Raw genomic sequence first — 14,142 nt, 5'->3', positions numbered from 1 at the left:
CATATGGTTCCCCAAGCACCGCCAGGAGTGATTCCTGAGTACAGAGCCAGGAGTAACCCCTGAGCATCGCCGGGTGTGACCCAAAAAGCAAAATATATATATAGTGATCCCTCCCTCTCTGTGTTCGAGGAATTAAATGAGATCTGTGAGAGATCAGACCTTGATCTCCTTGCTTGGAACTCCGCTATGTCAAGACCAGTACCTAAAGTCAGGTTTGGGGGTTGGCTCTCTGCACTGCAGTCGTTCAGCTGATTGTGTTCTCTCAGAGAACAAAGCAGAGGCGGAAGGATTTTAGCTGGTGGGATGTGCACACATTTCTGTGTGGCTTTGCCTGTGTAAATTTGCCTGTTTTGATTTGACCTGACTTTTAACTTGAACTCGGACCCAGAGCCATCAGCTCAATGGCCTGGATCACATTCTCTGCTTGTGGGAAGCCTGGTCTGACCCCTGGCACTACAAGATCTCCTGAGCACCCAGCCAGGAGTAGTCTCGGAGCAAGCTTGGCACGACCCAAAAAATGAAAAGGAAGAGAAGAAAGAAAGTTTTCTAGTCCCCGTGCCCAGAGCGTGGTTGGAACAGCCAACGCCTTTGTCATCTGTTAGAAGTGTCTTCTCCCGACTCAGATTGTGTCCCTTAAAGATCCGCCTCATGGGGGCCAGAGCGATAGCACAGCGGGTAGGGCGTTTGCCTTGCACTCGGCCGACTCAGGTTCGATCCCCGGCATCCCATATGGTCCCCTGAGCACCGCCAGGAGTAATTCCTGAGTGCAAAGCCAGGAGTAACCCCTGAGCATCGCCGGGTGTGACCCAAAAAGCAAAAAAAAAAAAAAAAAAAAAGATCCGCCTCGATCCATTCCGGTTATAGCTTGAATACACTATGCCCGGAGCCGGAGTGATACAGCGGGTAGGGCGTTTGCCTGGCATGCGTGAACCCGGGTTCGATTCCTGGCATCCCGTATGGTCCCCCCCCAACACCACCAGGAGTAATTCCTGAGTGCATGAGCCAGGAGTAACCCCTGAGCATCACAGGCTGTGACCCACAAAGCAAAAAAAAAAAAAAAAAAAAAACACATTATGCCCTCACTGTGAGGCAGTAGGTATAAAAAAGACAAAGGGACATTTTCCTTGCCAGGATATCGGGCCGGCCTGCCGCCTGCCACCAGAGCCACACGGTGCTTAAAAAAGCAGCGAGCCCAAGTTACAAGTTCTGGAAACTGGGTGAATAGGGTTTTTTCAGCCTTATTTTCCTAAACCATAAAAGGAAATCGGCCCTTCCTCTAGAAGGATGCACTGGAGCGTGTGAAAGGAGGCAAATGTTCATACAGAGCTTTGTGGAGCCTGCAGGGAAATAAAATAACCCTTCTGACTAAAATAAGGCATTTTCTTCTTTCCTGGGTAGTTCTACTTTTTCCATTGATGAGGAAACTGTAGTCGGGCTTAGATGTCCTAGTCCGGGAAACTTGGGCGCACGTGACATGTTTTTCTGATGAAGATTGTAAGGATCCAACCCACTGAGGAAGCGTGATTTCTCTATTGCTCCTTTTAGATTTTTTTTTTGCTTTGATTTTTGGGTCACACCCGGCAATGCACAGGAGTCACTCCTAGCTCTGCACTCAGGAATTACTCCTGGCGGTGCTCAGGGGACCCTATGGGATGCTGGGAATCGAACCTGGGTCAGCTGCGTGCAAGGCAAACGCCCTACCTGCTGTGCTATCGCTCCAGCCCCAGTGTCTGACCTCCTAACCAGCAGCTTAACTACCCAGCAGTAAAGTTATTTGGGCTTTGTTTTTCACCTTCTGCCTTCATTGGATTTCCCGAATGATAACATCTAATAGCGACAAAATTGAGTTACAGTGTAAATGATTCTGATGATGCCGAATATTAAAGGGGCAAGTGAAGTCATCCATAATGTTCATGAATGTTTCTGTGCAATGACGAGTAGTAGTCGCCTACATAAATGATAACATCCATTTATTGACATGGAAAATTGCTCGTGGTAGAAGTTAAGAAATAAGATAAGGGTCTGAGGAGATAGCTCTGAGGGCTGACTGCATGCTTTCTGGGAAGCCCGCATTCAGGCCCACCACCTCATGGCCCCCTCAGAGACCCCCCCAAGAGTAATTTCCAGCCACTGAGCTGGTAATAACTCCTGAGTACCACTTGAGTATGGCCCCAAAGCAAGCAAAAGATAAAAACCGTATAGGGGACATCTCTGACATCTATATTTAGCTCTGTATTTGTGTGTGTACATGGATACATGTCTCCGTATAAATGAGAGAAAGGGCCGAAGTGACAGAGCAGAGAGCGGGGCATTTGCCTTGTACGTGGCTGACCCGGGTTTGATCCCGGCATCCCCTGCAGTCCCCGAAGCATCACCAGGAGTGACTCCTGAGCACAAAGCCAGGAGTATCCCCTGAGCATCGCCAGGTGTGGCCCCCAAACAAAAAGACAAGAACAAGAGAGAAGTGCGGGTGATCTTCGTGTCCTGTTTCCTCTCTGGCTCTTCCGTTTTGTTTTGGTTTTGGGGCCATAGACCCAAAGTGCTCAGGGATCGCTCCTGGCAGGCTCTAAACCATATTGGGTGCAGGAGCTTGAACCCGGGTGGCAGATGTCAGGCAAACACCCCACCTGCTGTGTTACTGCTCCAGCTCCTTCACTGTCCTTTTTGTTGGTAACACATTTGCTGATTGTGTTAGTGATTATCACTTTCATATGTTAAAAAAAATTGTATATAATTTCATACATAAAAAATAACATATAATCCCAGGGGAAGAAAATAGCCCTCAGCGTACGTCTTCATACATAGGCTTTGCTTCTTAAAATGAAGACACATAGGACATTAGAGATGTCGTGAAGAAAATCCCCAGCTTTTGTCCATGTGACTCGGACCAAAGGGTGATAACACCGTGAATACCTTCTGAGAACAACTTCCGCCAGTGAAGGCGGGCAGCGCAGGAGTGGGGGAATTGAAAAAAAGGGAAAATGTACTTAGTGATGCGGAAAAATGAAAACTGGTACAAATGAAAAATACAAAAACCTCCCCACAAATAGGAACATGAAAGTCCAATGAGTCGTTCAAAGAAAATGGAAACGCCTTTCAGAAGAAGGTCAAGTATGTGAATAAAAAGCTGACTGTAAATATGTGTTTGTTTTTTGTCTCTACAGCAGTTTGGCAAAATCCTAGACGTAGAAATAATCTTTAATGAACGTGGCTCGAAGGTAAGTTCCATCTCAGTATCAGGGGTCCTGGGGCTTTTTTTAATCTTATTTTAAACAATAATCAAAACACTTAAGTTCTCCCCCAAGTGTCCCAGCTATCTAGTTTGGATTGTATTATTATCTCTCAGCATAGCTCCCACAGGGTCAAATTGTACCCTACTAGGTAAATTGGGGGGTGCTGAAGCAATAGCACAGCAGGTAGGGCATTTGCCTTGCACACGGCCGGCCCGGGTTCGATTCCTCCTTACCTCTTGGAGAACCCGCCAAGCTACCAAGAGTTTCTCGCCCTCACAGCAGAGCCCGGCAAGCTACCTGTGGCGTATTCGATATGCCAAACACAGTAACAACAAGTCTCACAGTGGAGGCGTTACTGGTGCCCACTCGAGCAAATCAGTGAACAATGGGACGACAGTGCTACAGTGCAGTGCTACAGGTAAATTGGGAGAGTTAAGGCGAAAGATCTGAAGGAAAACACTGTAGTAAGGAAAATAGAATGTAGACGCCACTGTTTCTGGGCAGATCTAAACTTGGCCTACGTGGCTGTTGTGATTGGTTTTAAAGAAGGGCGAGAAAACTGGGAGAAGAAAAGGGCAAATCTTTTGAGCGTGCTATTCTGAACCATCACAGTGATGCAGCTTTAGCGAAGTTGGACTGAGAAATGGCATGCTTAGAACTTATCACCACTTAATATTTTAGTGATTCATTTGACTGGCTCTTTCTTCTGAATAAAATTTGACAGGCCTAAATACAGTGAGTAGTGGCTCAGGAATCTTCCATGGACTGATTTTCTTTTTCGAAGTAGGAATTTCCAAATGCAGCCACGTCAGTGCCAAGTTCAGTGAGTTGGCTGGGCCGAGGGAGATGGCTTAGAAGGCTGGAATAGATGACTTGCAGGCAGGAGCTGGAATTTAATCCCTAGCTGCTTAAGTGTGTCCAAAATGGGGGGGGAGTAAGTGGGGACAGAAAAGAGAGAGAGAGAAATAGTAGCAGTTGCCTACAGTTTGATGCATGTGTTCTCTTCGAAATGTGCTCTGTAAAACCAGAAATTTTTCATTCAATTTTTGTTTCTGGGGCCAGAGAGATAGTCCAACAGCCAGGGTACTTTCCTTGCACATGACCCATCCTGGCATCCCTGGTGGTCCTCTGAGCCCCTAGGGGTGGTCTCCGAATTCAGCGACAGGAGCAAGCCCTGAGAACTGCCAAGTTTGTTTTAGTTCCCCCCCCCCAAACAAAAACTTCTAATAATAAATTTTCATTTCCCCTTGGCCAGGACTATAACTCAGTGGAGAGCACTTGCCTCGCATGTGTGGGACCCCGGGTTCCATATCTGGCACTGCAAAAAAAATTAAAATAAAATAAAATAGCAAAACCCCTAATCATTTCCCGTTTCATATTCCCAGGCCAACAGGATTTAGAATTATATTCACTAGAATAAGCAGTCATGTTGCAGCAATGAGGGGTAATGATGGAAATGATGTTCCGGGCAGAAAGAGTATTCTCTGAAACCGACATTTGAAAGTTTTCTTCCTCCTTAGACGAATGAAACACCCCCCACAGACAACAGCCAATTCTGGCCGGGCATGCAATTGTTTGCCTCATGTTGTGCAGTCCTACTTGCATTTTCGGGTTTGATACATAAAGTTTTGAGTGAACTTTCATTTGGCCATCTACAGGGCTTTGAAAATACCTCATGGCTACGATGAAATCATTAGGATGAGATCTGTAAAAAGCTTAATAAAACAACTGAATTGTTGTTTAACGTCCTTTCATCTCTAAGTTCACCAAACTTGGGGAATCAGTGGCATACCTACAGTTATATATGCCTCCTGCCTCTATCTTATCTATCTGTGTATATATAATATATATACTATATTTTATGTATAATGGCTTAAATATTATCCCCTTTATAGAATGCATCAACACTAAATGTTTTATTCTAGCTATGTTAGTCATTGTTGATTATTGAAGAGGTGCTTTAGGCTCTAAGCTTTCAGTGTTCAGTTAAAACAAAAAAAATAATAATAATAATTAATATGCCTGTGCAGATTTTTCCCCAGCACTTAATACGGTAAGTATTTTTAAAATGAAATCTCTTCAGCTATAACCAGTCAAATTATTGATGTTTCTAATTCACTCACAATGGATTTCTAGTATTTTGTTGTATAATTTCTTTTATATTTTTGTGGTCTTTTTAGATACAGGGTGGGAAAAAAAGACAATTATTAGAGATGAGAACACATAAATGTAAAATAAATATGCAAAGGTTATTGACCTCACTCTTGATCTAAAGTAACAATAGTTTGAATGTGTTTGGTTTTAGACATATGCTCCTAAATTGTCTTAACTAGATTCTGAAAAGGGAAGCCCCGTATAATTTAATCAGGTATTGAAGACTTTTCTCCTTACCAGGAAGATAACGTGATCGCATTCTTGCGAAGCAAAGGAAATTGATCTTTCTTAAGATCTTTTACTGATTTCAAGGATTTGCCTACTACCAAAAAAAAATTTTTTTTAATTTGCCCAGTTCAATTGCCTCTCCTCTTTTTCCATTTTGAATCACAGTAAGGTTTCCTTCCCTCTTTGGGGAATCCAGAAGCAAATGTTGCTTCTCTCGGCTTGATGCCCTGCCCTCGCCACACCTGTCCTGTTGTGCTACCGAGGTGTAGACAGGCTGTGTAATAATGGGTAATTGCTCTTCAGCAAAGCACAGAATTCAGCGTTGCCCGGGATCTGCCTTCAGGAATTGACGCAAAACCTGTCTTCATCCTCCGCCCCTCACTGTTACCTCCGTCCTTGGCTGGGACGTTGCCAAAACTGTCCTGAGACACATAAGAGAGAAGCCAAACCTTGGTGCCTCTCCCGGGGTCCACCTGAGATCCGTCAATGAGTACTTTTCTTTTTTGTGAATCGAGTTGCTCGTTTCTCTTAAGCTGGGGTTGGCGCCACATCCCAGCGTGTCTCGAGGGACCGGAGGCAAGATAACGTGTGGTTCTACTGCACGGCTGAGAGCCGCTCCATCTCGGGGCCAGAGCGGTCGTACAGTGGGAAAGGCGTTTGCCTTGCATGAGGCCCACCCGGGTTCAATCCCTGGCATCCTGTATGGCCCCCTGAGCAATTCAGGAATAGGCCCCGAGCACAGAACCAGGAGTAAGCCCTGATCACTGCGGCTGTGGGGGCCCCCCTGCCCCCCCCCAGAAAAAAACAGTTGCCCAGTGTGAGCAGAATGTTTTTCTCTACAGAGATGAGTTTTATTGATACTTTTTGAAGCAGTAGTTAAACAACGGTCACAGAGTAATCGAGACAAGTGATACATGTAAAACATATAGCTTGAGGAGTCCAAAACGGAAAAGAAACTCTTTATGGGTTTTTTTGGTTTTTTTTTTTTTTTTTTTTTGGTTTTTGGGTCACACCTGGCGATGCACAGGGGTTATTCCTGGCTCTGCACTCAGGAATTACCCCTGGCGGTGCTCAGGGGACCATATGGGATGCTGGGATTTGAACCCGGGTCGGCCACGTGCAAGGCAAACGCCCTACCCGCTATGCTATCACTCCAGCCCCCAGAAACTCTTTATGTTTATTATGAGCCCCAGGGTTTAGAATATGCCCACCTAAAAGCGGAAGTGGCCATTGCTATGACACCAGGCCTGTCCCCCCCTCCCCTGGCTACTGAAAGTCTCCATTTCCTATCTTGGCCGGAGGGTAGAATTTCTGTTCTTCACAGAGTAATTTTTTCATTGTTCACGATTTTCCTTTTTTCTTCTTAATCCTTCATTTTCTGGATTTGACATACCTAATTGTGCAATGAATATAGAGAGAGATGTATATACACACATATGCATATATATGATTTACATGCACACATTTACTCTTAAATTAGTGCATGTGTTTCCCTCTAATCTCCTCCGTTATAAAAACATGGATTCAGCTGTGTCTAATTCCCTGTGATCAGCTGAAACAAAAGACTGTTCCTTTGGAAACAGGCAACTCAGATACATGATGAAAAATGGTGCCTCTGCCCCCCCAAAAAAAAAATTCAAAAATAGGCTCAGAGATTACCTAGAATATGCTTCTATGGAGATGTATCTTCCCTCACTCTCGAAATCTCCCCAGTCATGAGGAAACTTACTGCGGTAACCTCTGGAGATGCCCCGAGACTTAGTGTCGGCCCTGGGCTGTGGCTTCAGTCCCCCGGGTCAGCCCTGCCTACAGCCTCCCGGGTGACAAAGGGCGTCACCTGCCAGCACCCAGCTCCAGGAGGGCCGGGCTCAATTCCTCTGCACCACGTGATTCCCCCCCCCAAGCCCCTAAGCACAACCAGGTGTGCCCGAAGTAACACTCGAACCCTGAAAAGCATCCGTGTCTAAACAGTTCTATTGTCCCTCTTCAGTTCGCTCCTTTGAATGAAATCTACAGGAACACCCGTATATAAAAGTCATTTTTAATGTGGGGGGCTGAAGTCCACTGGGTAGGGGCTTCGATGTGACTGATCCCAGATTTGATCTCTGGCACTGCATTAGGGTCTCCTGAGCACAGAGCCAGGAGTAGCCCCTGAGCACTGCAGAAGAGACCCAACCTCCCCCCTCCCCCCCCAAAAAAAAAAAACAAAATAAAAATTCATCTTAAGTGTACAGCAAGAGATTTAGTAAGTAGAAAGGAAAAGAATAAAGTTTATTAGCAACACTAGCCGCTGGTGAGTTTTCTCAGGCGTTTCCCACCCTCAGAGCCGGTGGGCCAGCTCAGGGCCTCACACACCAGAGCTCCGAAGGGGCCAAGTGCGCGCGCTGCATGCGGGCGACTCGGAGTCCGTCCCCGGCGCCGCATGGTCCCCTGGGCACAGAGCCAGAGTCGATCCCGAGCACCCGCTGGGAGTGGCACAGAAACCAAGTCAAAAAGAGCCCGAGGAGCTGGGGGAGAGTCCAGTGGGGAGGGCGCTTGCCTCGCACCAAGCCGACCTGGGTTCGATCCCCGGCGTCCCATACGGCTCCTTGAGCACTGCCAGGAGTGTGGGGCCGAGAAGAACCCCTGAAATTAGACCCAGGCTCCTGCATGCGGAGTCTATACTCAAGCACTTGAAGCCATCTGGTGCTTGATTTCACTTTATTTGGCGGTGGGGGGGGACTCCCTGTAGTGCTCAGGGAACCTGGGGAGCACTCCCTGTGATACCCAGCCCGCCGGGCCGATAGTTCAGCCGGTAGGGCCTGAGGACACAAGCCAAGGTCGCTTGGGCGACCCTGCGGTGCCAGGGATCGGAGCTCGGACGTGGTCCCTAACCCCCGTTCTGCCACTCTGGCCCTGCAGTGAAAAAGTCGGCATCACCCATGCTGGGGGGCAGGGCGGAGCCAGGGCTGCCCTGAGATGCTGGCCCAGGGCTGCCAGCCTGAGGGGGCCAGTGTCCAGCTCCGCGTCACTCAGGTGCCCCCAGCGCCAGCCTGAGCAGTGCTCGGGGGCTCCTGCAGTGCCAGTGACCTAACTCAGAGCCTCCCACATGCCGGGCACGTCCTCGGCCTCTTGGGTCGTCCAGCCCAGCCCCCTTCTCCCTCCCTCCCCCCGCCCTCCCCACCAAGAGCGGCTGTGTGTTCCTTTTTTTTTTTTTTTTTTTTTTTTTTTGCTTTTTGGGTCACCCGGCGATGCACAGGGGTTACTCCTGGCTTTACACTCAGGAATCACCCTTGGCCGTGCTCCGGGGACCAACCATATGGGATGCTGGGAATCGAACCCGGGTCGGCCGCGTGCAAGGCAAACGCCCTACCCGCTGTGCTATCGCTCCAGCCCCAGCTGCTGTGTGTTCCTTTGCCCTTGCTGGAGACTCCGTGAGAACTCTGCTTTTGAAATGTCCCATCCTTGAACACTGGAGCTGTTCCGAAGTCTGCCGCCCAGCCCCGTGACATTCCGTCTGTGAAAGTGATCGTGCTTTCTGGGTCACACTCAGCGCTGGCTCATGCTCTCAGGAATTAATTACTCCTGGCAGTGCTCGGGGGACCCTATGGGATGCTGGGAATCGAACCCAGGTCGGCTGCGTGCAAGGCAGATGCCCTCCCCGCTGTGCTGTCGCGCCAGCCCCTGATCACGGCTTTTATTTCAAACAAAGACATATATTGAGGTAGCGTCTGCAGGATTCCTATTTTTCATAAGTTCTTGCCAGAGTCCTTTCGACTCGGTGATCACCTGGAGAGTCGTCCCCAGAATACTGAATTCACAGGTGCCCTCTCCCCCCCTCAGACAGGACCACTTGTTACGGCCCCTCAAGGGTGCATACTGGAGCACAGGGACATTTACTGACATCTCAAGGAATTGTTCTGTTTGTTTTGTTTGGGGGCCACACCTGGCGATCTTGGCTCTGCACCCAGGAATCATTCCTGGCGGCGCTTGGGGGACCATCGGGGATGCCGGGGGCTCGAACCCAGTTCAGCCAGTGCAAGGCAAACGCCCTACCCACTGTACTACCCGACCCCATCTAGGAAATTTTCAGTTCGTGTTTTCTCCTCACTTCTCTCAGGAGGGTTTCTGGATGCTGGAAATCTGGATTTGAATTAGGCTTAAGTTTCAACATGTCAGGGAAGATGACACCTCGGTCCCCATTCCCTCGACGCAAGAAATTATGCTGCAATTTCTTGCCTAGTTCTCTGGCTTTTGATTTCAGAAGGGAAATTACTTTTTCAAAGTAACCTTTGAAATTATACTAAGTAAGCCTTTGTAAAATTTGACAGGTACCACCGCTAAAGTGAAACGTTTCTCATTGTATTAAAGTAATTAACTGTGCATGGATTCCCTGAGGGCTTCATTTCTTTTCTTTCGTTACCATCTTATAGACCTTATTTTTATTTTTGTTTTTTGTTTTTTGTTTTTTTTGTTTTTTAATTTCTGTGTTCTGGCCATACCCAGGAGAACCGTCTGCTTTTGATTTCTCCCTTAAAAGTTACATGGTAAATTTTCTTTCTCATTTTTCTGAGATGGAAAAATTCAAAGCTTAGACGAATTTTAAAAAACATTAAAAGTATGGTTTCGATGCTCATCCTATTGCTTGTTATTTACTATTGTCTGAGGCCAGACTAAAAAGGTAATAGTTACTTGGCTCCTTTCCGCCCTCAGAAATAAACGAAGGTCAGAGCAGCTGATGAAACCCGGTAGAGATTGTAGCCCAGCTGTCCACCTGATAAATGGACCGTTCCTCAGTTTCCGAAAGAACGCTCGGAAAGCTCGGAAAGAACTGCGTTGTGTGCGGGTTGAGGTCAGGGGGCTCAGGTAACCGAGGCCCGGGGTCAGTAGAAGCTTCCAGACCTGCCCTTCAGTCCAGTGAGTTCCTTACCGAGTGAACAGGGTGGCAGGTCCAAATCAAGATGTGTCCCAGGGTGAACAGCACACTTGTCCCAAAGACTGAGCAACAGAAAACAAACCGTTACACACGTTTTCACACAGATGTTCTGCAAACGATACTATGTTGTATGCATTGGGTTCCATCAAGTCTAGTACTAAAATTGTTTGACTTCTGTGTTCGATTTTGTTCTAGGGACCACACGGTGCTCTGCCCCTGGGATTACTCTTGGCTCTGTGCTCAGGGATTCCTCCTGACAGACTTTGGGGGACCATATGAAGTCCCCAGGATTGGTTTGGTTTGGGTTTGGGGACCACACCCAACAGTGCTCAAGGATCACTCCTGACAGTGCTCAGGGGACCAGATGGGGGCGCCAGCGATTGAATCTGGCTTGACTGCGTGCAAAGCAAGTGCCTTACCTGCTGTACAGTCTCTGGCCCTAGGATTAAGTCTTGGTTTTACTTTATAGTTACCCGGACTGTTTATTATCTCCTGTCCCATACATTATCTGAGTGTTTTGAAGCTCTTCTAAGGAAAATGTGTTCAGTTGAGACTATTTTACTTTATTTTTTTTTCCCCAAAGTAAGAAGTTAGAATTTCTAAACTCAAATTAAATTTCCAAGGGTGACGAGGTAATTAAAACATAATTTCATGTAAACATTTCCCTATTAATGATGTTATCGACCCAGATAGCCTGTGGATATTTTTTAACCTGGTGCAGTTTCAAAAATTCTAAAATTAAAGAACCCGTGCATGCTAAAATATTTTGAGTTTTGAGTTAATATTTCTGAAACTAAATTATAAGCCGTACACTGATTCTCTTCTCACCTTGAGGCCTGTATTATTTTTCTGTTGCTTCTGCAGATGATTAAAAACTTTTGCTGGCTTAATACCACAGAAAGGTGTCGTCATTTAGTTCCAGAGCTCAGGAATCTGAAGTGGGTCTCCCAGGGACTGTGTCCCTTCGGAATGTGCTAAGGGCAGGTCCACTTGCTGGCTGTGGCCAGCTTCTAGAGGCTGCCCACCTTCCTGGGCCTGCCCCCTGCTTCCGCCTTTGAAGCCAGATCTAGGCCCATGGCTGCAGTTCCCTTCTGACTCCCCCTCCCCCTCCTCCCTTGCTAAGCACCCCTGTAATCCAGGCTCATCTCCCTAGCTCCAGATCATGGATGTAATCACATCTGCAAAATCCCTTTTGCCTTGTAAGGTGTTGGATTCGCAGGTTCCAGAGATAAGATTGGACAGCTTGGGGCGGGGGGCAGGGGGCTGCTTCTGTCTGCCACAGCCTAGTCGGCCCCAAAGGAGAGGGGGTAAAGATCTTCTTCCTCCTAGAGACGCTCATCACAGATTGTTTCTAGCTCACCGCGTGATTCTTTTGTAGAAGAAGCACGTTTCGGTGAACACTTCTGAAGCTCTTAGAAGCGAAATGTGCTGTAAAATGTTAAACGCTGTGAAGACGGTGTACAAGTGGGCATCAATACTGCCACTGGCTAACTATCGTCATGACCCATGACCCCACCCAGTCTTCTTGGGGTGACCGGGTGATGGTGTCCAGATACTCTGTCCGCACCATGAAAGGAAAGCCCCAGAACACACGTGGCGATTGGATTTGGGGGGGAAAAAAAAACACCATCAGAAGGACTTGAGGATTAAGGCAGTTGAGCAAGTGGAACGCTGACCTGACATTTTAAAGTATAATTTCTAATTTTCTCACCATTATCTGTGGGGAGAAGCTACGAGGGAGGAAGAAGGCCTTGTTGATGTATGGGTACTTGGCAGCACTGTTCCTCGGTTTCTTCATTTTCAAAATAAAATGAGCAGAGCTGGCCTTCCCATCCTGTGGTTGCTTTTCAAAAACAAACTCCATATGTGAGTATGGAGATACGATGACCATCCTAAAATTTAAAATTTAAAGCCCAGGCATCCATGTCTGTGGATCCTGTTATCAAACTGTAATTTGTTCATTTAACCCAAGGCACGAAATGTAAGATCTAGGGGGCTGGAGCCATAGCACAGCGGGTAGGGAGTTTGCCTTGCACGCAGCCGACCCGGGTTCGATTCCCAGCATCCCATAGGGTCCCCCAAGCACCGCCAGGAGTCATTCCTGAGTGCAGAGCCAGGAGTAATGCCTGTGCATCGCTGGGTGTGACCCAAAAAAGAAAAAAAAAGAAGAAATGTAAGATTTATAAGAACATTTGAATATAGCTCACAATACTTGTATAATTCGATATAAACCTTATCACTACCTGTGACCTTTCCTTAATGGTCAGCCAAGCTGGCTTCCTTCTACAGATACTATGTTACATATGACAAGGAGTGTAGTTAGTAATTTGTTCTTGAATAACTTGAGTTGGTGCTATGACATGTTGATCCCAAAATTTGTTTCCAAAATGTGTTCCATTGATATTTTTAACATATTTATACGTTGTAGCAGAACATTGACTAAAATTGCCTACAGTGTTACATTTTAAGTGACATAAATTTTAAATTTTCTATCAACTTACTGTTAGCTCTTTACAGAGTATTTGTGCTATTATCCAAATTGATGGCAGAGAAGATCCATTGGCTTCCAGCCATATACCCATTTAGAGTAATCAGATCCTTTGAAATCATGGGGTTTCTTTTATAATATCTTCTGATTGAGCAACGCATACTGTTAACCCTTTCGGTAATGTTTTTATATATAGGAGAATTCTGATATGAGCAAAGTAGAATTTGAATAAAAATAAAGGATTCTGATTATTTGAAGAATTCCAAAGGGGCATTTCTGTTGCTGGAAAATGAGCTCTTTGCCAGAAAATCCTAAGAACACCCCATTTTACAGATGCAACTGACTTAAGGAAACTTGATTGTTACAGAGTGGAAAGTTAAGGACAAAGCACCTAGAAGAAAGCTGATAATAAGCTTTATAAAATAGCCATAGAAGTATACCAGAACCTACTGAGATCCTTTTGGAATTGGTAGCATGCGTATCACCAAGGGAGTTTTGTCAGATAAAATGTGAGCATAAATGTAAAAAGCAGGTTCCCCATGGTCTCTGCTATGTCTGTGTAGAGGTGCAAGCCTCGTGCTTTTAAGTGCAACATCAGTGCACAGATATACTAAGCTCAGCTCTTAACTCAGCAGCAATCACTCCTATTGCTGTCTTAAGCTCTTCTTTTCCTGTTGAATAAATACACAGTTAATGTTACTAACGTATATCTCATTTTTATTGCTGTTAACTACGTATTTTTCCCTACATAGGGAAAATTACTCATGCTTAGAAAAGTAGGCATCAATAGAGAATTTAGATAAACAGTGTTCTGACATTCATGTTCCAGAATTTGTTCATTTCTAACCACGTTTTAACATAAGTGCTGATGTGGTTGTTTAAAATCGGTATTGAAGAAGAATCATAATTAACTGGGCCACTGCTCAGTGACGTTTTTGTTTAGATGACATAAGTTTCTTTCTCTTCTACACCAAGTACCCACAGAATTATACATGAAGTAACTGCCTTATAGTAGCCTGTCCTCAAAGAATTAATAGTGATGCCTACAAGAGGCAGATAGGGACCGAAACAATTAGACCACCTTTTAAAATAAATAAATAAATTATTTGAGGGCAAGAGCGATA

The 14,142-nt window shown here is 46.0% G+C and overlaps 1 protein-coding gene across 16 annotated transcripts in view; it reads left to right on the top strand.

Annotated features, from left to right (window-relative positions):
- RBFOX2 (RNA binding fox-1 homolog 2) overlaps positions 1-14,142 on the top strand; it is a 280,019-nt gene that overhangs the window by 233,524 nt on the left and 32,353 nt on the right. For all 16 annotated transcript variants that reach the window (XM_055141043.1, XM_055141045.1, XM_055141042.1 and 13 more), the window contains one exon: positions 3,165-3,218. In XM_055141043.1, the coding sequence (XP_054997018.1) occupies positions 3,165-3,218 (54 nt within the window). The remainder of the gene's footprint in view (positions 1-3,164; positions 3,219-14,142) is intronic.

Source organism: Sorex araneus, chromosome 6 (genome assembly GCF_027595985.1).
Source record: "Sorex araneus isolate mSorAra2 chromosome 6, mSorAra2.pri, whole genome shotgun sequence".
Taxonomy (NCBI): Eukaryota; Metazoa; Chordata; class Mammalia; order Eulipotyphla; family Soricidae; genus Sorex; species Sorex araneus.
The sequence above is the reverse complement of the archived record's forward strand: the minus strand, read 5'-3'. Positions and strand labels throughout refer to the sequence as shown.